At 37.9% G+C, this 24562-nt stretch overlaps 1 protein-coding gene across 2 annotated transcripts in view; it reads right to left on the bottom strand.

The window, feature by feature from the left end:
* Positions 1 to 6683: 6683 nt before the first annotated feature.
* LOC149572544 (Fumarylacetoacetate (FAA) hydrolase family) overlaps positions 6684 to 24562 on the bottom strand; it is a 283932-nt gene continuing 266053 nt past the window's right edge. For both annotated transcript variants that reach the window (XM_089813653.1, XM_089813654.1), the window contains one exon: positions 6684 to 7000. In XM_089813653.1, coding sequence (XP_089669779.1) covers positions 6888 to 7000 — 113 coding nt within the window. In that variant the 3' untranslated portion in view covers positions 6684 to 6887. The remainder of the gene's footprint in view (positions 7001 to 24562) is intronic.

The raw sequence follows: 24562 nt of genomic DNA, 5'->3' as shown, positions 1-24562 counted from the left end.
CCTCTATATAAGAGAAAACTTTCAAAAAGTCCTACTGTACCTATTGCTAAACAACAGAAGTTAGAACAAGGTTATTCATCAAAAGATGAGTACTCCCCCTCACATAACCCCATCCATTTTTGATAATGAAGAGTACTTAAGAGAACAAGTACAAAAAATGGGAGCTCAAGATAACATTGTAATAACCATATCAGAGGTGGAAGAGGGAGCATCTGCAAAGCCTCCCATGCCACTCCTAGCCCTCACTATGGAGAATTTCAAGGGAAAGGAGATTGACCCTATTGTGGAGAAAGCAAAAAGGAAGCTTTTAGATGATGAGAATTTTGTAAAGTCTAGAGCATTCATCTATTTTTTGTGGAGAAATAATATTGGGACCTTTGAGGCTAAGTGCAAGAAAATAAAGGCAGAGCAACCTACTAGACATGACTCTAACATTGAGGAGGAGCTTAAGGCTAGCTTGATGCAAGAGTTTAACCAAATAACCCCTGCTAGGGGAAGACAATTGTTAAAAGATTCGGGAATCTTAATACGGCTAGAGTGGGACATTGCTAATGCAATGTTTTTTTATGTAGTGAGGAAGGAGAAAGAAACTAAATTCAAGATTGAAGAGGAAGTAGTGCAAGCCCATAAAGGGGTAAAATACAGTTATGATCATAAAGCCCTAGTTATGTGGTCAACACAGAAAAGAGACAAGGCCAGAATCTACCAAGTTGCAGATTTTGAACATACAAGGAGCCTCATAGTGTATAGGGTGGAGGCAGTAGACAGTGAAAAGGTAGCTGATTTTGGGGCAGTAGTAGCTGCCAAGGATAAAAACAAGTTCCTTGAGCTAAATAAAATTTTTGAAAAGGTTCTCAAAGCCTATGATGAAAGAGGTGGAAAAATAAATGAGATGGAGAAAATCATCTCAAACTTTTAGTAGTAGGGCAAAATGAAAGTAGGAGAAGAATCAAGCCAACTTCTGATCGCTTCTTCGCTAGCTCCTCCACCACCTACTAGGCCAATAGTTGAGATTCATGACACACCTCAGCATCAAGGAGGTGCCACTGTAGAAGAAATAGGTGAAGAAGAGAGAACCAAGCTATGGGAGCTACATGTAGAGTTGAAAACTTAGCATCAAGATAGGGGCATAGTTATTATAAAAAACAAACAGGAATGTGGAAATGAATTGAAAGAATTAATGAGTATCCAAATGAATAAAGTGATAAATAAGGAAAATTATATTTGGTTTGCAAGAACCACAAAAGAAATTGTTCAAGCCCAATTATATTTAGATTATTTCAAGCAAGATTTTGTTGAAATTAAGAAATTAAGAAAATATATTTTGAAGAGAGAAAGAAATTTTGAGTTACAATTGGTCAGATAACCCAATTTTCAACAAGTGTATGGCATAATATTCTTCTAACAGTTGCTATAGGTGGCTTCTCAAGAAGTGTTTTTAGACAAAGAAACAATAGCATATAAAAGACAGTTAGTGGATCATGTTGTTTAGACATATGACAAATAAAATGATCAACAACTTGCAACATGTGTAACCTGGCACAACAAAAGAAGAAGTGGTCCCACAACCTGAGGAACAACAAAAGGAGGAAAATCAATCATCAGGTACTATGGATGTGCAAGAAACTGCTACAATAAAATTGACCCCACCACAAAGAAACCAATGAAGAAGCCATTCTATTACCAAGGGAAAAGATCACTAGTTTTGTTTCTTCCCGTGCAAGTTTTGATTGTGACAGTTTTGTCCTTTTGTAGTCTTTTTTTTAAAAGGACAATTGTCATTTTTCCTCTAGGCCTAAAGCTTGTTGCAACTCACATTATATAAGTGAGTTCCCAAGGCTACAGGACGGTCCAAATTTCTTTCATTGCATGAGTCTATGTAAATTTTTGGTCAGTCCATGCATACTATAAAAATAGTTCCAAAATTAATACAAAAGTTATAGTTGCTAGTCTAGGTGTCTTATTTTCTAGTACAGGTGATTACTGAAATTGTATACAATTTCAAAGTAATGAATACAAATATAGAGAGTTGATTTCATCTCATATCTTGTCTCTTTTCTTGTCTTTGTTTTGTTCTTTGAGATTTGATAGCAAAGCTTATTAAGTCTCAATTGTAGTTCATTTTGAATTATATTTCAATTTCCTTTTTGCTGATAATTTAATGGATTATGTAAATGCTTGATGCAAATTGAAAGAACACTATGGATTTAAGAAAAGATATGATAAGCATGAGATCTAGAAATGAATATAGATAAGTCTTTATACAAAGTGTTAAGATAACATTTAGAAGTAGTTTTGTGATCTCTGTTAGTTATAGCCCAATGGATAAGGCACTGGTCATCCTTGTGAATTGATTTGATTGGAATGTTTTACACAATGCATAAAACTTTTATCAATCAATCAATCTTTTGATGTTCTTGTTATCCAAATGTGAAATGTCAACTTGCACTTGGTTCATAGTATCTAAGGTTTGGTAAAATAGTTAGTTATCATCTCTTTATTGCTATTGAATTAGAAGAAAGAAGGCTAAGTAAATTTAATTTCTAGAAGAGTTCAAAGTGGAGAAGACTTTAAGGTCTTGTTAGTTGGTCCTTTTATTTTGATCTTCAGAACTCCTTTTAACTAATTACTAGGTTTTCTATCATCATAAAAGGTAGTTAAATTTCTATCAAATCAGGAGCCAACAGACTTGTTTGGTTCGATTAAGAAGGGATTGATTTAGTAGCCCTTGCCACAAGTATGATCATGGAATTGGAATTGTTATAGAACAATGTAGGGTATTTTATTTCCTGATCTGTAGTTGTGTTTTCATATTGATTTTATGGACTTGGGGAATTTCATAGAAGTTGTTGGATTGTGAATGTAATCCTAGTTTATGAATTTTATTGGACCCTTAGTCGTTTGACCATATTTTAGTGATGGGTTTTAAGTTTTGTTGTTATCTGAGAAGTTTGGTTTTTTTGGCGTTTTATTGCCTCGTTTTGCATGCCACCCACAATTTGTTAGAATTTTGATGAAATTTAGTTTTATTGTGGGAATGGATTGTATTTCATGTTATGCTTTTATTTCATGGACATTCAGATTCATGTCAAATCCATACTCCTAATTTAGGCTAGTTGAGTGAGTTAGTGATGCTTGGTGATTCATTACATTATTAGAATTTGTGTGAAATCCATACTCCCAAACACAGGCTAGTTGAGTGAGTTATTATACTTGTGTCATTGTTGCATTTCTCATATCCAACCTTTGCATTGGTATTACTTGATTAAATTTGTGAAGTTGGTTGTGCCCACACACGAGCACGTGTGCTTATGTATGACCAGACCTTGCAAGACCCAAACAACCAAATAGAGGTCGCTCGAGTGATTGTTCATTTGGGGGTTGGGTTGGGAAATTGCATTGCCCATGGTCACTCATCATGTGACGAGCATCGGTATGTGGGGTAGACGTGTGGAGTGACTTCTTTTATGTACCCCAACCCAGAAGTGACTTGCAAGGTCATATGAAGAGGTTTAAGCATTAGATAATTGTTAACACAAAAGTCTACACCCATGTTTGACATGTTATCCTTGAACGACCCTATGTAACATGGAAAAAACCTTCAAGTGTGGGACTTGTGCTTTGAGGTTGAATCTCTAGAGAATGCCAACTTCCTTACAATTAGGATGCATCTAAACTAAGCTTGGGAGGAAAAGGGAGAAGAAATGCATAAAATTAAAATGCTAAAGCGAAAGGTGGTGATGCACCTAATTGAAACTCAATTACTACCTCTTCCTATGAATGCACTAAACATGAATAAAAGACCCAAATATGCAGTTCCCAATTCTATTTTACCTTCGAAGAACTTGTATGTAGGTTAGAAACTAATTAGATGCTAAAAGGAAATGGATTTCACATTTTAGCAACAACCAACATGTTAAACATGACACATGAATTTGAGAAAATAGAAAAGAAAACAATCCATATAAGGCAATAATTGCACAATATATCATATTGGAAAGAAGAGGTAAAACTGGGAATTTTATTAATGAAAGGCAATAGGAATACATTTGCAGAGCATAAGGCTACTACCAATGAAAACAAAGAACCTAGAAAAATATTTACAACTTTGCCTTTATAGAGTTTAGACATAACCCAGATTTTACATGAAATTTCAAACCCAACCATGGTGGAGTTTAGATTGCAAAGAACAATAAATGAATATCAGAATAAAATCTGATCATGAAACAACTTGCCATTGGAAGTGACCGAAAGAGCCAAAAATGAATGTATCTAGCTAATAAAAGGATCAATCCAAAAGATTTGATCATTACAAGCATTAAAGAGGCATCGAGATACATTGACATCATGCAAACAAGGCCCAAAAAGTCATTCAACAATAAAGGAACAAACCTTCTAACATGTCATGGCTGCAAGAAATCAAATCAAACTGTTATCAAAATATAAGGATGCAATAACATGAAAAGTTTACCCCTCGCCATGTGGCACAATTTCAGGTCTTGAAGCCAAGGGAAATGTTGCAACAACACTCAATGAACGGAATGGAGACACATGGCAGGGAAAATGTAGGAACATGCAAAGTTAAAGCCTACCGTAAGAACCCCACTCCTTTACCATTGAAAAAATACACATGTCGTGAAAGCAAGGACATGTGGGAACAACATGAGCATTTGGGCATGGAGAGGGGAAATACCATCACTTCACCAGAATGGTGATGCATGGCAACAATGCAGGAGGATTAACATTAAGTGTTAACTGTAAATTTGGCGTATTAAGCCACTGCAAAGAGTCCAGCCTTTCTTAGATTAGTTATCTGTGATGGGCTAAATGGGGGCGAAAATAGCCACCAATAACCAAAACTAATTAATGGGACTAAACAACTTAATAAGCAAATGTTTGTACAACTACCAGTCTTCTGCAAAAGTTAGTACAAGGGCATGTCATGTAGCCTTTAGTTGGAATTGAGTCATGTTAGGTATGTGACCTCCCTAGGGGTTGAGCCATACCATATCTATTTGGACTTCCCAATGCCAAGCAACTTACACTCCACTGAAGTCCCTGCATAGTTATCCTACAATGGGTCTAACTAGTGGCTTGATGTACTACATAGTCTTCATAAGCATATAGATGTTGGTATCATACTTTGATTGGGGTGTGTGTAAGCCATGGGTAATTGTCCTATGTGATTGTAGTTGGGTCATTATTTCCATCAGTATGACAGGTGTGGGCCTAAGGGTACTATGTGGTTGGGAGGCATAGCTACCAATACCACTGCTGGGGATTGGTGTATAAAAACAGTATGCATCTAGTTGTGAGGCCGAAGCTTGATGTTGACTTGGATTCTTGGGCTTTCTAGTTTATGTTTCCTTGTGAATTATGTTATTGTTTTGATGCTTTGATATCATGTTATGCGACGATGTGCGTTATGGTTACTTTGGTGTATTCATGTATCTAAATGTTACATCTTATTTCTTATTTGATGTTCGATTACCACTGCTATGGACTGGAGATGCTGATAGAAAAGCATGTTAGATGTCCTTGATTATATTGCTTCATGCTCATATGTTGTATTATTGCATCTCAATGCTATGTATGTAGATTTATCTTATGGTTATGTTCCCTTCATTGCGATGTTGTATATGTATTAAATGAGTGGTTGTCCTCTCTTGCTTATGCATTTACTTTATTTGGATGATGGTGTACCTTGTTGCTTGGATCTTAGATGTGATCCATAAATTAGCATGTTCAAGCTTTGAGATTCATTTCTATGCTTTCGAGTGTCCACTCCTCGATTTGCGTGGATTCAGTACACCCTAGTGTGGAGATTTCATCTTTTCCCTACTTTTATGCATTTTAGAAGTATTTTCTTGATGTTGCGTGGAGATGCAATTCCTCGTACAACATAGCAATTTGTTGTATGAGATATGCATTCTCTCATATGTCTTGACAATGTCTTGTATGAGAGTTGGCTATCTCATATGATCCTAGAAAGTGGCTTGCATGGGAGCCAATCTTGGCTTGCATGAGCATCGAACTTGATTTGTCGTTTGGCAAACAGTGGATACTTTCACGCACTACAAGAAGATACAATCAATACTTTTGGATACCCTTTTTAGGTCACACATCTTCCTAGAGCATAACAATTTGCATATTGGATATCTTTGGGTTTGCGTCGTCATTTCACTATGGTTATGTTTTAGACGGGTAAATGAATTTGTATGTTTAATCACCTAGGAACTTGTATTTGGGTTTTAAAATGAATCTCGTATGCTTATGTATGTAGTCAAAATTGTATGCGTTTGTAAGTGATGAACGCTTGGGATCTTTAGTTGGTTGGTTAGTTAAGTCTTCCGTTGTGCTCTTTTGATTATTTTATGCTTGCATTCATGCTTTAGTTTATCAAAAAAAAAATGTTGGGCTATGTTTATCCTTGTTTCCAAGGATCTCTGGGTGGGGTATTGCATTTTGCAATAATTTAATACATGCTAGAATTCTAAGAATAGTGCCACGTGCATTTTCATTACATAAGATATGATTCAATTACGATGAAAGTGATGACACATGCAGATGCCTCAAAGACATGCTATTAAATGTTCACTCTAATGATCATTGAACTTGATAAAAATACATATTTCCATCAAATAATGCGAAGAACAAATTTTTGAGAACTTTGCACATTCACATCCTGAAGACTGGTTTAAAAATTCATTCATGTAAAGGCTAATACATCGACACCAATTCATTTTAAATCCAAGTGGATTACAATCAGCAAATCAAACAATTTGAAGGATTCTACTTTTCAAACAAATGCCACAAGACTTCTTTCATCTCAAATAATAGAACTGTCATCAACATTCATATATGTTGTCTCATCATCTTTAAGTTTTCTATGCAACTACCACTTGGCGTGGTTGAACATCAAAGGACATTTCAATCAGGCCAGTTATCCCTGTAGTTATTTTCTGACCTGCCATCACAGGACCGACACCTGGAGGAGTACCTGGAATAAAAACAATATCAGTGTGCTTTATGAACAAAGGACATATATCTAAAAATTCAAAAGCACTTTGACGTAGCAGATAGGAAAAATCAAATACAACAGTACTTTGAAATTCTAGTCTAATATACATTATTCAAGTCAACTTGCAAGCAAACTGGAAATCGGCTTCATATCAAATTTCAGAGGTAACTTTTAGGCAATTCTTTTCTCCCAGACAAGAAGTTGAATTTTCTCTCATTTCAAAACTATATTGACTATGATATAGAACATTCAATAAATTACTCTTCTGAGATTAGTTACAGAACTGGGTGTGAAATATGAAAAAAATCTCTAAAAATTTAAATGCACTCTAATATAGCACTGGGTAAAAAGTTTAAACCAATATAACAGCGAGTTGAAATTTTAGTCCAATAGGTGTTATCTAAGTCAACATGCAAGAAGATTGCAAATCAGCTTCGTATAACCCATTTCAAAGGTAAATATTAGTGAGTTCTTTTCACCAAAACAAGAACCTGAAATTTGCATTTCATATATGTAAAATGGTATTAAATACCATATCGAATAGTGTAGACGAGTTAAAACTGATTTAATTGTACCCGTCTAACTTTCTAAGTCCCAAACCAAGACTCCCAAGGTTGCACAGGCTTGCACTTTGTTTAGTTGAAGCAGGATATCTTTATCTCATTGAGCTATCTACCAGTTGACTCCAATGCTTGCCACTTAACACCTACAAAACTCAAACTCTCACCGCACACATTGTCTGACAGCTGTTCTCACTTGAAATTATAGGGAAGCTAGCAAGTTTAACGATGGTAAATTTTCTGAGAAAGATGTGTCTGGCTTTAAGATTATTAAGCCAGATAGGCTGGATTAACTACAATTAGTTTTCTAGATTAGATCTCTCATCTCAACCATCCCACATTGCTCTTCTATCAAAAACAAAGGCTCAAAATGATTTCCCCTGCCCTCAAGGTGAATGGCAGCCCCCAAAAGGTCAAACGCAGACCTCAATGAAAGCTGTGATCTGTAGACAATGCTGTCTCCTGCCCTTGATGATACATCTAAGATCGATTTGGACATTTTATTATTGATTCCTGCAAACAATGATATCTATCCTAGGCTATGGATGAACCCAAAGCTCTGGCCTAATTTGTTGGGTGTTTCATTATTTCACTATGCTGAAAAAGACATGGAAGAATTCAAAATCTTCAATCTCAGAAATAGAAACCCTTGTTTCAACTTCACACAAACAAAGCAAAGTGCACTAATCATGAATGGTTCAATTTCCTCTTGCTAAGGTTTTTTATAATTCTCCAAAGGGAATTTTCTATTAGGCTTCAATGTTACACTAGCGCATAATTTCAATATATGCTTTCTTTTGATGCCAATACTTTTCTAACATTTAAAATATAATATACGATTACTTTGTCCATCAACACTTAGGCAGCCAGGGTCAACTCATTAAAATAATAATTAAATGCACTTGTCACACTTATAATAAGCTTTTAATTAATTATCAAGCGTGAATTAATAATTATTAAACAAACAACAAGCTTATTAGTTCCTTCAAATGATCAACTCCAATTCCAGATGTTCATTGCTTGAACTTCACACCTAGATGCCTTGTCACAAATTAAAACTGGCCATAATTGACTTACTATAAATAGTAAGCCTCAAAATGAAAAACTTTGTCGATGTCAGCACAACTACTATCAACTGTTCAGGTACCCTCCTGAGGATAGTAACCTTGCCTTTCCCGAAATAATCACTTACTATAAATAGTAAGTGTGCCAATCTAACTCAAACAAAGAGGAATCTTGAACATCCTTGACCTCTAGAGTGGGAAAATAGCCTCTGGCTGAACAGATTGAGACCATCTATGCAACTTATTAGCCTATGAGGATCCCTGATAAGCTAAACCTCACTGCAACTGAAGGTGAGCTAAAATGGGGATAGCTGCTAGCACAATCCAAGTAAATGGATTCATGTGAAACACCCTCCACCTTTCTAGTTTGAAGGAAGAGATTTTACCAAACAGAGACAAGATTATTAAAGCACAATCAGGTTAACCTATTTCTCTTCTTTCTGTGAATGTTCTCGAATAAACTACAATTTCGTTCCACCAAGAAGCACCACATGGATGAGAAAAAATACAAATATCTCTCTTTAGAATGATTGGCATGCCAACACAACAAATCTCCCACTATAAATCTACAAACTAACATTTGAAAAAAAAAGAATGAAGTAAAAAAAATTATATAGGAATCAAGTTTCTAATTTTTCTTGTAGATTTGAATAAAAAGAATTAATTTGTGGTTGTTTTCTTCCTCAATCAATTGCTTCAGTTGAAAAAAAGAGTTTCCCCTCTATATCCTTGTAGATCTTGAATAGATAGTCTAGATAGGTAGTTTACCTCCAGCTAAATATGTAGTTGCATTGTCAGTGATAATTTGGAAAGCATTAAATTTTATTTAATTTGGTTTAGGTCACCTTATTGGCAAATTGCAATTAATGTTGTTACTATTTGTGGTTCGGGGTTCAAAGCCCCTAGTGCTAATGAGCTAGGAAGCCCTATTTTGACCCAAAGGGTGGCTGATGTAGAAGGTGCAATCAAGGAGCAGCATGAGGTGTCGAAAACGAAGGGTTGCACCATCATGATTGATGGTTGGATTGATAGAAGGAGTAGAACACTCTTCAACTTTCTTGTCTCCTCATCAGGTAATTGTAGACATTAAAAATTTAGAAGTAGAACTTATACTTCAAAATTTAGAATCTTGATTAAGTGATTAAGTTTATAAATTATGAAATTATGATTGATCATTGATCATTAAATTTATTTTTCTTTAGGTGCCACTGTTTTTTTGAAATCAATTGATGCCTTAGGAAAAACAAAGAATGTTGAATATCTTTGTGAGGTCATGAATGAAGTGATAAAGGACGTGGGTGAGGAGAATGTGGTGCAGATAGTTACAGATAATGCAAAAAAATATGTTGTTACAGGAAAGCTTCTTGTGGAGAGACACCCTCACTTATTTTGGACCCCTTGTGCTGCTCACTGAATTGACCTCATGTTAGAGGATATTGGTAAACTCTCTTGGCTAAAATTAATTATAGAGCAAGGAAGGAGTGTATGCAAATTCATATATAATCATACATGGGTCCTCAACCTCATGAGGAAATACACAAAACAAAAGGAGTTGTCTCATCCAGGGGTCACTAGATGTGCAACCAATTTTCTCACATTGCAATCTTTGCTTGATTCAAAGGGAGGTTTGAGATGCATGTTTGTAAGAGAGTAGTGGATCGCATCATCATATGCAAAGACCACTGTTGGGATTGATACAACTGATCGCATTTTTTATGAGGCTTCCTTTTGGACAGCGATCGTTGAGAATGTGAAGGTAATTTACCAACTTTCCTTTTTGTCCTCATTTCAACTTTTTTGTTTATGAATTTATGTTATAAAATTATTGTTCATTTTTTAAAGAAAAAACTTAAAGCTGATTGTTTCTCTTTCAACTTTCATAATGAATGCAGTTCATAAAGCCGCTTGTTCTCCTACGAATTGTTGATAGAGAGAAGCCATCAATGGACTACATTTATGAGGGTATGGATAGGGTGAAGGAGGCCATTCACTCTTTTTCTACAAAGAATTGACATAGGTATGGGCTTATACAGGATGTCATTGAAAGACGTCGGCACAATCTACTTCACAAGCCTATACATGCAGCGACCTACTTCCTTAATCCAACATACCAATTCAGCCCACATTTCAAGGTTGATGATGTGTGAAGTGCCCTCTATGATGTTGCAGAGAGAATGTCACCTGATTCAAGAGTTGGAACAATTGTAGTCTTTGAGATTGAGTTGTTTAAGAAAGCTCAAAGGGACTTATTTGCACGAGAGTTGTGCAAGAAAAACAGGACATAATTGATGCCTGGTAAAAATCAATGATTGTATATTTTAATTTCTAACTCTATTACCATTTTAATTTGATAAAGTAAAAGTTATTGAATTGATTCAAAATTTTCTTCTTCCAAATGCATGGTGAGAGATGTTTAACACTAAGGTGCCAAATTTACAAAGGATTGTGATTTGCATCTTGAGCTAGCCATCTAGTGTATTAGATTGCGAAAGTAATTGGAGTCTATTCAGGCTTATACACTCAAAGAAGCGCAATAAGTTGGCAATGCAAAATATTGAATGATCTTGTCTTTGATCACTAGAACCTTTGCCTTCACCATAGACAGATCCTGGGCACCAATACATCACCAATTGTATTAGAGAATGTTGATCCACATGCTGAATGGAACACAGAAATTGTTGATCCTACTTTTAGTGATGAAGACGTGGAGTGGGTTGATTAGGTAGATCGGGAAGCTGAGGCAGTAGCGATGGCAGTTGAGGAGGCTAGAGCACGAGTAGACAGAGTGCAAGACCCTGAGGCTAGGAGTGATGGATTTGAGTCCGATGAGGAGGATTATGTGGGTGAGGGTGAAAATGAGGATGAGGATGAGGTCAGCCTCGGATAGAGGGGGGAGGATGGCTCTACAGTCTTCCATGACTAATCTTAGGCGTACTCATAGGACGACATAACCTACTATGCATCTTAGTCTTCTACTATTCTACACTCTAGTTGTTATTTTGATATATATTTTTATTTTGATATATATTTTGAACTTTTGATACCATAGATTTCGTAATCCATCAATATTGTAGACATTTGACACTGCAGTGACACTATGTTTATTACCATATATTGTGTTATTCAATATGTTTCCTTCAGAAATTCACTTTTATACTTATGTGATCTATGCAAAATTGTGTATCTGTATTAAGTAGCTTCTATTTATCTCAATTATTGTGTATTTGATGTTAATTGATGAAAAGATGCATGAAAAAATCTTTAAATCCTTATAAATCTTTGAATTTCACGAGTTTTTCAATTTGCCGAGTCTAGTTGCCGAGCCCGAGTCCGAGTTAGATTTTGACTTTTTGAGTTAGAGGCGAGTCCAACTCTTGTAAAACTGCAATATACTGATCTCCTGGGAAGATTGCTGCCATATGGAGATCTTGAAGTTTTTGATGGGTACAAGGCGACATTTGAAAGACTATTTCCTGATGATGATATGCAAGATTTAATTCTGGATGAGTTCATAAGTTTGTGAATGCATGAGGTCTAAGTAATGACACTCTTTGTCATTGATTTAGGAAGAATGCTCATAGTTGCTAGTGCCTTTGTCACCAAAGATTCCAAATGCTACAGCTATTGTCGACAAAAGTGTGTTATGCCATCAGGATTAGTAAGACATGTGTTATAGGTGTTAGTAACCGAAGGGCGTTCTGTTATAACGTGACAGTTGAGTTGCACCCATTTGAGATCTATATCTACACTTTATGTTGGAGAGAGGAGGCATTCATTATTGGTCATTGCCATCTATAATGTCTATTGGCGTATGATGTACTTGGAGCATTGAATCAATAATGAAATATATATCTGGTTTGTAAAGTATTCCATGTATCTTCATGTTATGCCTTATATCTTGTTATTGTAGCATGTGTTAATCCAGTTTACCCCAAAGTAGTAAACATTTGGTGTCGTTTCTTGCTTGAATCCAAAAAGAGCAATGCAACGAATGGCGTACGTAGAATAAATGGGAATACTTGTACCAGAGAATATTAGAACTAATGATGGAGTGACCGAGTTGTTTGAAGGCAAGCACGTGCTCACGAAAAATTTCTAAATATTGTTTCAAGCAATGATTGAAACATTTGTACAAAGAAAAGTCGTACATGTAGAAGTTCCTAAGGACATTGTTTGGGACTCCTTGAACATGAGTCCCATAGCAAACTGACTTCTGCACGAGTTTCCCTGACTGTTCATGCAAGCATTCCTTGCACAAGTGAGGTGAAGGGAGCAATTTGTGAGGGAGCAACAAACTTTGAGAAACTTTGTCTAACGTAACCGTCGAGAGAAAGAGGAATGAGATGAGACCTGACGGAGGTCCAACTCATGATCCTTAGGACTTGGAAATGTTGAAGGAAAAGAGCAATTGTAACTCTGTAACAGTAGCAACAACCCGTGATGTACAAAGATTATGAATAAATAAAAAGTGTTCATTGTTATTTATGATTTTTTGAATTGATGCCAAACCAATTAAATAAGGATAAAAATATAAAAGCACAAAATGATGGTGTACACGTCGCACATCAGGCTTTAATCCTCGCGCAACAAGTCAAACAGAGGCAAAGGCTCAGGCAAGTCACTGAAGGAGACCATGGTGGTGTCACAAAGGGTGACCACAGTGCTACGATAGGTGAATTGACCAACAGAGAACACGGTTTGCACACACAAGGTGAAGGGAGGAATATGTGAGGGAGCAATGTCGGCATCAAACTTTGAGAAACTTTGTCTAATATAACCGTCGAGAAGAAGACGAATGAGATGAGACCCGACAGAGGTCCAACTCATGATCCTTAGGACTTGGAAATGTTGAAGGAAAAGAGGAATTGTAACTCTGTAACGGTCGTATAGACAACCCATAGTACAGAGATTATAAATAAATAAAAAGTATTCTTTGTCATTTATGATGTTTTGAATTGATGCCAAACCAATTAAATAAGGATAAAAATAGAAAAGAACAAAGGATGTTGTACACGTCTCACATCAGGCTTTAATCCTCATGCAACAAGCCAAATGGAGGCAAAGGCTCAGGCAACTTGCCAAAGGAGACTATGGTGGTGTCACGGAGGGTGACCACAATGCTATGGGAGGTGTATTGACTAACAGAGAACATGGTTAGCCTAATCGTCAGCAGTTGATAAGTAGTGAGGACTTAATAGAAGAGATACAACAACGATTAAGTTGGATCTTTAGGAAACGAGGGAGTTCATTAACTTGTCTCCAACACCATGGGTGGAGAATCAGAGGAGTGAAGAGGGAACCGACATGGCTAGAGGTGCTGAAGCAGCACAAGCACGGGGTAACCAAGACACTCTGTCACATACACTGAGGGAATGGGTATAGTTTGGTAACTGAACCCTATTTTCAAAGCCTACTACACCACAGTGCAACCTATGTGCGCAAGCACAAGCGCATACACAAACCCCACAAAAGGTGCAAAAAAAGCAATTGCTACAACCAACACAGCCACCTGTAACAATGCAACAGCCACTAGCTATGGTAGGACAGAAGCAACAATTGTCTAAATTTTCAAGAGATGGTACAGAAGACCTTGTGCAACACTATAAAACATGTGAGACTATATAGACTGCCAACAGCATAACGGATCAAGATGACTGGTGGTGACAATTCCTGGCCATTCTAAGGGGAGTAGCGATCAATTAGTGGGCTAAGGATGAGATTGTCAATGGATATGGGAAGAGATTGAAGGAGTTGATGGCAATGATGGAAAGCCCACCAACTGACGACTTGAAGGAACGTTGAGTCATCAAAGGATTAAAGCCCACACTTCGCAAAAAAAAGAAAATAGTACCCATGGCATTATACATTGATGCATATAACAGAGTGATGGATCTCAAAAGAGAAAGTAAGATGGGGAAGAAGAAGAATATATCACCCGATGAGGAAGATGATTCTTTCGGAGAGAGCAGTGATGAGTAATCAAACAAGAAGATCTAGGCACTACAAAAATACATGTTGCGCATAATGAGGGAATTTAACATGAAGAAAAATCTTGGCCGAAACACCGATGGGGACTTATGGTGTACAGAGTGTAAAGAGGAAGGTTATACAAAGGGCTCGTGCCCCAAAAACCAGTTCTACAGCATCAAATAGATAGCCAAACATTCCACTAACAAATGTCCATTATGAAAATTAAAGGCCACAAACAAGTTTTAATGACACGAAGTATTTGTTTTAGGCACTGTGGGAACGAGGAATGAAAACACTTACGCAGCATCGTCGGGAGGATATACGAACAACCAACAAGAAGGAGGTAGAAACAACAACCATAATAACAATGGAGGTCATAGTCATATATAGTATGACACAAGTGGGCGGCCGATGATACAATGTCATACTTGTAATCAATGGGGCCACTTCCCTAGGGATTGTACAAAGAGTGAAGCACTGCAATTTATGTGAAGATGGTGTACAAAGAGTGAATCACTACAATTTATGTGCAGATGGTGTGGTCGCGGACACCATGACGAGTCAAAATGCCCCAAGCCAATGGTGAACCTTTTGAACAATGAAGGAAATGGTAAGAAAGTGTTAGTAGTCCCCCAAGCACAAGGGAAGATAGTTGTGTACCCAAACCCAGAAGAGGAAAAATGGATGTGGGAAACAAAACTTGAAATATAGAAGGAAATGATGTCAGAAAGAAAGGAAACAAATGATACTGCAAGCAACTCAATGAGGACTCAGGCTGAGCAAAACATCATAAAGCAAGTGATGCAAGTTGAAGTCCCCATATAACGAAATGACCTTCTTGCAATGCCACAATTGAGAACATTGATTTTAAACATCAGACCATCGCCGGAGGCATTAGATGGGCTAGTGAAGAGTACTACAATGAAAGGGAATGCTCCATTGAAAAGATTCCTCTCGGGATAGAGGACCCGATGTTGCTGCGAATACGGAAAGACACCCTACATTGGTGGAAATGGGCATCCTTGGGACCATCCTAACGGATACCATTGTAGATGAAGGTTCTAGTGTTAATGTATTAGCAAAGGAAACATGGAAGAAATTAGGGAAAACAACCTTGTGGCCACTGATATTTCAACTGGTAGGTGCTGACCAACATGGTATTAAACCCTACTAGGACCCTAATGACAAAAAGAGTGGTGATCGAAACGCAACCCTTCGTCCCTGACTTTGTAGTGATCCCGAGACAACAACACGAAATATACTTATGGCAAGGTTGTCGTGGCCTACCTGTATAACGACGCCAAGGAATGGGTCATGAGCTGCGATACTTGCCAGAGGGCGGGAAAACCACTACAAAGAGACTTTATGCACCTTAACCCTTTGCGCACACAAGCACTTTTTGAATGATGAGGGCTAGACTTTGTTGGATCCCTGAAGGCAAGCAATGCTCGAAGGTGTCAGTACATTTTCATGGAAACAGAATATCTCACGAAGTGGGTAGAGGCATGGACCCTACCAGACAACTCAGCAATAAGTACAGAAAGGTTTATCTAAGAACAAATCATTACCAGCTATAGTATTCTAATGCAGCTAACAAGTGACGTGGGAGGACACTTAGTAAATTATGTCATCCAATTGCTCACAATGGAGCTCAAAATCTTTCATTCCTTTTCGAGCTCATACAACCCAAGTGCAAATGGGCAGGTTGAATCAACAAATAAGATATTGATATTGGTGATCTATAAGTCATGCAAATTCGAAGGAGGGGATTTGGAAGAAAAGTTGTCATTTGTGTTATGGGCCTACCACACCACTATAAGGTTATGATGAGACAAACTCCATTCCAATTGATGTATGGTGAGGAGGCTATGGTGTCGGTCGAGTTCATGGTTCCAAGCCTGAGAATAGCAATAAAAAACAAGTTGGGTGAAATGGAGTTTGAGGGAAAGGCTCTAAAATCTGAACAAGCTCGATGAACGAAGATTAATGGCGAAGTGGGCCACCGAAGTATTTCAGCTCAAGCGTAAGACGTGGCATGATAAACAACCTGAAGCTAACCAAATTCACTCCAAGCATCGTATGATTATGTATAAGAGCACCATATGAAAATACATATATAACACCATACGTACATTTCATGAACACTGTGTGATGCAACACAAGAACGCAAGCACGATATTGTACAGTATTCATAAGGTGACATATAGCACAAGCAAAAATAATGAAAAACAATACCGTACACTCTAGGAAAAGTGCTATGTTGCAAAGCAGCACAAGAACACCATACACTATAGTGCTTTGGGGATAGATCAAGTAAGCCACAACACTGTATGACATATCAAGAGCACACCACTTACACGCATAACAAGTTACAAACACCGTATAGTAACATAAGTCTACCTAAGGCAGTGCACAAACATTACATAGGATACCCTATGGTTGGAGAAACAAAGAAAAAAACATGCCTAAGCCATAGATGGCGTACGGTGGGAGGAGCACAAATATATTGGGCCGTGAATTTACGATATGATACGATACCATGTAGACAAGCCTATCATTGTGCAAGGAAAGCAACACCATATGGTATGTTGGGTGGGGAACGCCAACAACATTTCAATACCATACAAGTTGTCGTATGGCTTTTCCATGGAGCAAGAATTTAAAGTATGACCATAAAAATAGATTGAGGCATTGTGGATAGGCACCGTCAAGCATACCAAATAGTGCAAGTACAAGAAAGAGATGGGTTCAAGGCAAATAAGCTACAAGGCAGAACGCGATTAGTACCAACCACAACAAAGGAGTTGCAGTCGTACAGGCTAAACCCTAACCATTTCTCTTGCCGCACAAAAGACAAATCAAGAAATGGATATGGACAAACAGCCTTGGAGAGAAAGATTGCAGACACAAGTGAGCGAGTCAAGTTCCAGCAACACCATTTCCAAGAATACCCAAGTACTCCCTTCAAGAGTGAAAGTTGTAGGATGGATAGGCACACGAAAAAAAGGTGCAACCAAAAGTACATGCACCTGCAACATCTCATATAACGCCTTAGATCATACAGTTTGAAGGGTTGAATTGCATGGAGCAAAGAAAATGAAACAGGAGACAAAGGAGCAACCTATTTGACGCAGAAAAACAAGCTTTGACATAGACTTCCAGAGGAAGAAGGTTGAAGGAATCAAACATTAGAGAGGGAATATGTTGCTACATTATGTACTTGGTGAAGAAAAGACTTGCGGGGTCCAACCATGCTTAGACATTTCATTTTCATAGATGGCTTTGATGAACAGGATTATGATAGGAAGGGTATATGACTGGGTAGTGCTACTTTTAGACTGTGTGTATGAATTTATGACATTGCAGCATAAAACATTCTATATGTTACGCTATGCTATTGGACTCTTTTTGGATGCAATAGCCAAATTGATCCTAGTTGATAGGCCAGGACCATTAGCTCCAAGAGAACCTCCCATTATGCAATGGCGCCATTTGGACACACCAGGCGGACAGAAGGCCATAACAGGCAAGCAATGCAAACAAGAGGTGGCCTCAAGATCCAAGTGTGGGAACACAGAAAATGACAGACATGAAACCTCATCCGAGAGTGCTAGTGACATAGATGAGGGAGAAAACAAACAGACGGAAGATGAGGAGGTCGAGGTTATTATGGTGACACCACTATAGTTCCCACGACCTCTTCTCTCCACGACTTCTCATTTGACCACCACTATGGGTAAGCATAGTCCTTTCAAATAGATTAGAAGACCTATTGACATGACTCTGGTTGTAGTAGCAGCAGAGAGAGCATCCATAATGATTCCTAAGCTAGCAGCCATTTCTGAGGTAGTAATTGTACTTGAGACCATTTCGATACCAGATACAAAGTCACACACCTCACCAGCTAGGGCTTTGTGTGAAGAAGTGATGGAGGTACCTAAGCACGAGCAAACACACGTTAGCTAGGAGATGCCACAGGTTCGGTTGGATGTGATTGGGTCAAATGTCATTGTCATAGTAGATGGCGCATTGCTAGTCAACGCGACTAGAGAGGGTATCGACCAGGCAAGTATAGCACCCTGACTTGGCCTAAACCATCATATTGATGCACAAACTGATATTTTATACGTTGGATGATTTTTTGATATTTTTAATAAAATATATACCACTGTAAAGACCCAAGCTGGCTACAATTCTGCAATTTGAATTACTGCGATTTGGAGATGTCCATTATTCTCTCCTTAGCCACAAGGATATAGTGGGAGATTAACTAACAAATATTAGATCCATTATACTTCAGCAATGAAATGAAACACTCCTCAAATATAGTGATGACAATAGAGAAGTTGAACAAACTTAGCTATACCTCAACAGCCTAATTTCCAATGTATTTCCAACACTTATACATAAGCAAGGGCATACAGTTAAGAACCAAAGAAAAAGTCACAAAGGCACAAAATCAAATATATAATCAAGCATGCCCTTTCCCAATGAAAAGAGCTCTCCTTTATAAGCTTTTTTGTTGGCAAAAGTTTCCATAAATTTCCACTCTAGAAAATGTGGAAGTTTCCCAAAAGAACTCAACACTAGAAACTTTCTAACTTGCTTTTTAGAAATATCTCTTTAAGTCATTATTATAATAATGCAACTCAATGAATAAATAAATAAGAGCTTATGTAATTATTAACCTGATCAACTGCAGGTGACGACCAACTGCCAAGCCATCCACTGCGCAACTGCCCATAATAAACTTACTAAAAATAGTAAGTAATCAACTGAGACCCCCAAAACACCCTGTCAGCTCACGAGGGTCGCTATGATGAGCTAACTCAATCAACTACACAGACTGGCCAAAAACGGGGACACTACAGTCCTCCCTCCCCGAAATTGCTTGTCCTCAAGCAATCCAGTATGAAACAAAAACCTCCATCAGGATCCCACAAGAAGCAAGTGATGTCCCCATCCTCACTAAACCAACTGAATGCCAATGCCATCATCAGGACCCATAACATAACCTGCAACATGGCACCGAATGTCTATGCTAATGATGTAAAAGTTGGAACATCACTAACTGGCGAATTCATAGGAGATCTCAACACGCTCTCCTTCATTATGCCTACCCAATCATCCTGCAGAAATCCAACTTAGGCTCAAGCCAACTCTGTACCCAGTGCAAATCCTAAACATGAGTCCAATACCAAACTATAGATACTCATCACAGTATAAAGTCTATCATTAGTATGATCATCTTCATTGGCATCCTCATGTTCTTGTGATGACTCATTCTCAATCATAACAATGTAAACCCACATACCATGATTTGCCACTCCCCTTGGCCTTAATGCACAAGTATGACCTTTAGAGAAAGGCCCCTTGCACCAAAAGCAAAGCTTATGCCTCCTCAAATCCTCTCTAGAAGTGTCATCAGATCTCTTCACTGACTTGCCCTTATCCTCAACAATTGGTCGGGACTTCTCATCATCAAGCAAAAGAGTAGAAGAATTCGAAGCAAATTTGCTTCGAGAAGAGGACTCCAAGTCATGTGCCTTCCTCATCGCTAACTATAGAGAAGATGGGTGCAATGACTTCACCCATCCATGAATTGGTTCAGTCAAACTCTCCATGAATAACATCACTCGTTTGCGCTCTAAAATATCATAAACCATGACTGAAAAACTTCTAGAACTCATTGATGTAGCTCTCCAATCCACCAAACTGCTTCAACTGAGCCAACTCACGAAAGTACACCTCCAAATCCTTCCTATCAAATCTCTCGATCAGGAAATCCACGAACTCCTGGTAGGAAGTGATCTGATCATGTCGCAAACAAACCAATCCATGGTACCACTAGTCATGGGCAGCTCTATCCAAATGCAACACTCCAAATCTGATAGCATCCACTTCAGACATAGGATGCAAAGCCAAATATGTATCGAGCTTATGAATCCACACTCGAGCTGTAACTCTCCTAGTACTATCAAAGTGCTCCAACGTCATCTTACTGGCAACTTGTTGTAACTTAGACTATCAAGGTTGATGTCTCTCAGGTCCTAGCCTCACTCTGGAATGCTCTCGTTTCTGAGTTAGGAACCTATCAAAATTAAAATGATCTTTAATAGCTTATGGTAAAGCATCCCATCCTGTAAAGTGTGCTAGCACATTATTAGCAAAAGGAGCGGCCTCAAAACTCAATACTGACCGCATCCACCTTATGTCTCACAAACATGGGCCTCCGCAGCCTATCATGAGTGCCAATACATATGTTAGCTCTGTCAACTAATCCACCACAATCCTCAACTCGAACCCGATCTACATCTCTATACCCAACGCCATCTCAGGTTCTATCCTTGACTCGAGATCTATGAGAACTAACAGAAACATATCGAGTTCTCTCCCTACTCCATCCTCGAGGAAGTGCTATCTGTTGTAGAATATTAGATAATTGTTGTAGTACATGTCATCTATTGTTGTCTGGCTGCAATATTCCTAAATGCCTACAGGGCATTTCTATCAACCTTAGCATCTGTGGATCGTAGTTCAATGCCACTAGAACCACCCAAGCTACTAAACTAAATCTCCGGTTCACCTTCCCTGGGAGGCGAATTACGTCCCCTTCGGGTATACTGCATACCCAACACAAACCTCCGATCATCAACAATGACATAGAAGATAACAAATCGATTACTGACTACACTTCAACCAAGCACTAACCAAACTGAGCCCAATTCCTACACGTTGGCAGGAAACCACTCTGATACCATTGTAAAAACTTTGACTTGGCCCAAACCATTATATTGATGCACAAACTGATATTTTTATATGTTGGATGATTTTCTGATTTTTTTTTTTTAAATAAAATACATACCACTATAAAGACCCAAGCTGGCTATAGTTCTGCACTTCTTATCGTTTTTGCAATTCTTTCAACGTTCTCTTATAGACAAAATAGATAATCCAACTGAAACTGAAGATATACATTGCATTATGTTTTTGACAAACATATATCAACATAACAATTAATTCATTGGCACCTGGAAAGCAAGTGTTTTGCCTATTCATACTACCAATGATTCTTTCCTTATTAACACGTGGCTCCTCAAACCATACAACAACCACAGATGAAAGTTGCTCTCCATTCCAACACCAATAGCTACCCAAAATGAATGTGTAGGCCGGCCACCAATACGGAAATGCAGGATGAAGACATGACCTCCAAATGAGCAACTGCAGGTAGTAACTCCATGTCCAGCAGCTAGGTAAAATGGACGCAGGATTGGTCTCAAGCCGTCTGCAGTCTCCAAGATGCAACGTTGTCTTTATGGGCACTACTCTAACTTCACAAACACTGTAACACCAAAAATGCCGTCCTCAAAAAGTTAGTTGCTCTCCCCAATCAGAATTCGTAGTTGGAAGACAATTTGAATTATTGTGATTCGGAGATGTCCACCGTTCTCTCCTTAGCCATAGGGATACAGTGGGAGATTAATTAAGAAATATCAGATCTACTATGCTTCAGTAGTGGAATGAAAACACTCCTCAAATACAGTAATGATAGTAAAGAAGTTGAGCAAACTTAGCTATACCTCAGCAGCTAATTTGCAAAGTATTTCCAACCCTTATACATCAGCAAGGGCATACAATTAAGAACCAAGGAAAAAGCCGCAAAGACACAAAATCAAATATATAATCAAGCATGCCTTTTCCCAATAAAAAGAACCCTCACTTATATGCCTTTTTTGTTGGCAAAACTTTCCATAAATTTCCACTTCAAAAAACATGGAAGTTTCCCAAAAGAACTCAACACTAGAAATTTTCCAACTTGTTTTTTAGAAATATCTCTTTAAGTCATCGTTATAATAATATAAGCATTATTATAATAGCACAACTCAATGAACAAATAAATAAGAGCTCATGTAATTATTAACTTGATCAACCACAAGTGACGACCAACTGCCAAACCGTCCACTGCACTCTTAAAAATAGCAACTACCCATAATAAACTTACTAAAAATATTAAGTAATCAACTAAGACCCCCAAAACACCTTGTCAGCTCACAAGGGTCGCTATGATGAGCTAACTCAATCAACTACACAAATTGGCCAAAAACGGGGACTTTACAATTTGAGTGCTTATTTGAGCTAGAAGCTCAACAAAACACTAGTGGCACAAGCATCTAGCATTCTCTCACCTATGTGAGAGGTATTAGAGATTAAGGCCAGGGAACTTGTTGCATCTCCTATAGTTCTTCCAGAAGGAGAGAGCCACCCCACCCCTATAGATGAGTGAAAACCTCCAGTAGATAGTGCTCAAAGGATGTTGAAGGTAGTAGATATGGCAATAGGCATACAAGACCAGCCAGCAGTCGGGTCGTCCAAGGACATGGGAGAGGACGTTGATGCCTAGTTACCAGATGTAATGACTCAAGGTCACCAAGTGGTGATCTCTGCACAAAGATGAGCACTTGAGGGGTTAGTTCAGGAGTCGGAGCATGTTCTCTCATTTATGAGAGTAGGTTATCATGTTGCATTTGTTGCATGCTTCAAGGCACAAGGATGGCCTGACACAGAGACTCTCAAGTTGAAACGGGATTGGATTGTTGGAGAGTTGTAGTGGAAAGCTGAGTAGAGACCCTTACTCGCGAGATAGTGCAGGTGTACTAAGACACCTACTATGCTCTGCAACAAAGTAAGGCAAATTAGGTAGCAGCACAAAAGGATAGAGAGGAGACAACTACCCAATTAGTTGCAGTAGAAGGGAACCTAGCTACACAACATTCAGCCTCAAACTCGGAACGGGCAGCGCTTATTGCTCAGCTTGAGGCAATAAAGGACGAGAAAGAATCAAAGAGTACAACATTCATAGCCTAGCTCGAGATAATGAAGCAACAAGAGTCTAAAGCAAGATGAACATCCAATTTCCTTTGAGTCCAGGAAACTCAATGGCAAAGAGTGGAACTATTTGGAACATGAGAAAGAGATGACTACTATTGTGCTTTGCCTAAGGACTTGGAGACACTACTTGTTGGGCATCCCGTTTGTGGTCAAAATGGATAATGTAAGTTCGACATACTTCAAGACACAATCCTCTAGATGCTAAAAAATGATTTGCACCTACTCTTTCATCACCTTTGCATCCTAACTTGTCCCATTTTTCTCAATTCACTAACTTCGATCTTTTGGCCAACTTGATCATCATTTAGACTTGTTTCATAATGTTCTCTAAATATCTTTTGATATATTCTTAATAAATTGTAACCCTTTTTAATGTGATGTAGATCATCTCATAACCGATACGAAACATATCAATGTCATCATCTTATCATCATCAGTCCAGCATTTTTTCATCCTTCAATGCCTCATCAACATTCATCAGTTCATGTCATGTGTCGTTGGCATGTCATCATTTTTATCAATTCGATCCTCGACATTGTTGAGTTCTTCAACGTTTGATCATGTCCTTATCCAATAATTTTAATAACATTTCTTGTGTTTGTTGATGCTATTATGATCAATCCTTATCAATCAATTGTAATCAACCTATGGCATTTGCAGAATCTATTAAATGTCACATGTCATCAATTCTTGTCATGTGTCCTTGACAAGTCATCAATTTCTGTCCATCTGGCATTATTTATTTCATCAATTTGATCATGTCCTTGATCATTTCCAATATCATCACATTCGATCTACATTCTCATAGCAATTCTTCAAAAGGGTTGATTTTTGTATTTATTTCATCATCTTGGCCAATCAATCTATTAATTTCTCCTATAGGGATTAGATAACCCATAGTCTATTCCTATATCTTGATCATTTTATTTCAGTCCCCTATTATTAATTATTCCCCTCTACTAACCTTTCTCAATTAATTAATGTATTAATTAATTGACTCCATTTTTTTATGAATTATGGGAATTCCTAATTTCCTAAATTCTAATTCTAATTTC

This window comes from Cupressus sempervirens, chromosome 2 (genome assembly GCF_028749045.1).
Source record: "Cupressus sempervirens isolate cs-2001-9-10 chromosome 2, ASM2874904v1, whole genome shotgun sequence".
In the NCBI taxonomy this organism is placed as follows: Eukaryota; Viridiplantae; Streptophyta; class Pinopsida; order Cupressales; family Cupressaceae; genus Cupressus; species Cupressus sempervirens.
Note: the sequence above shows the minus strand (reverse complement) of the source record. Positions and strands in the feature narration are given on the sequence as shown.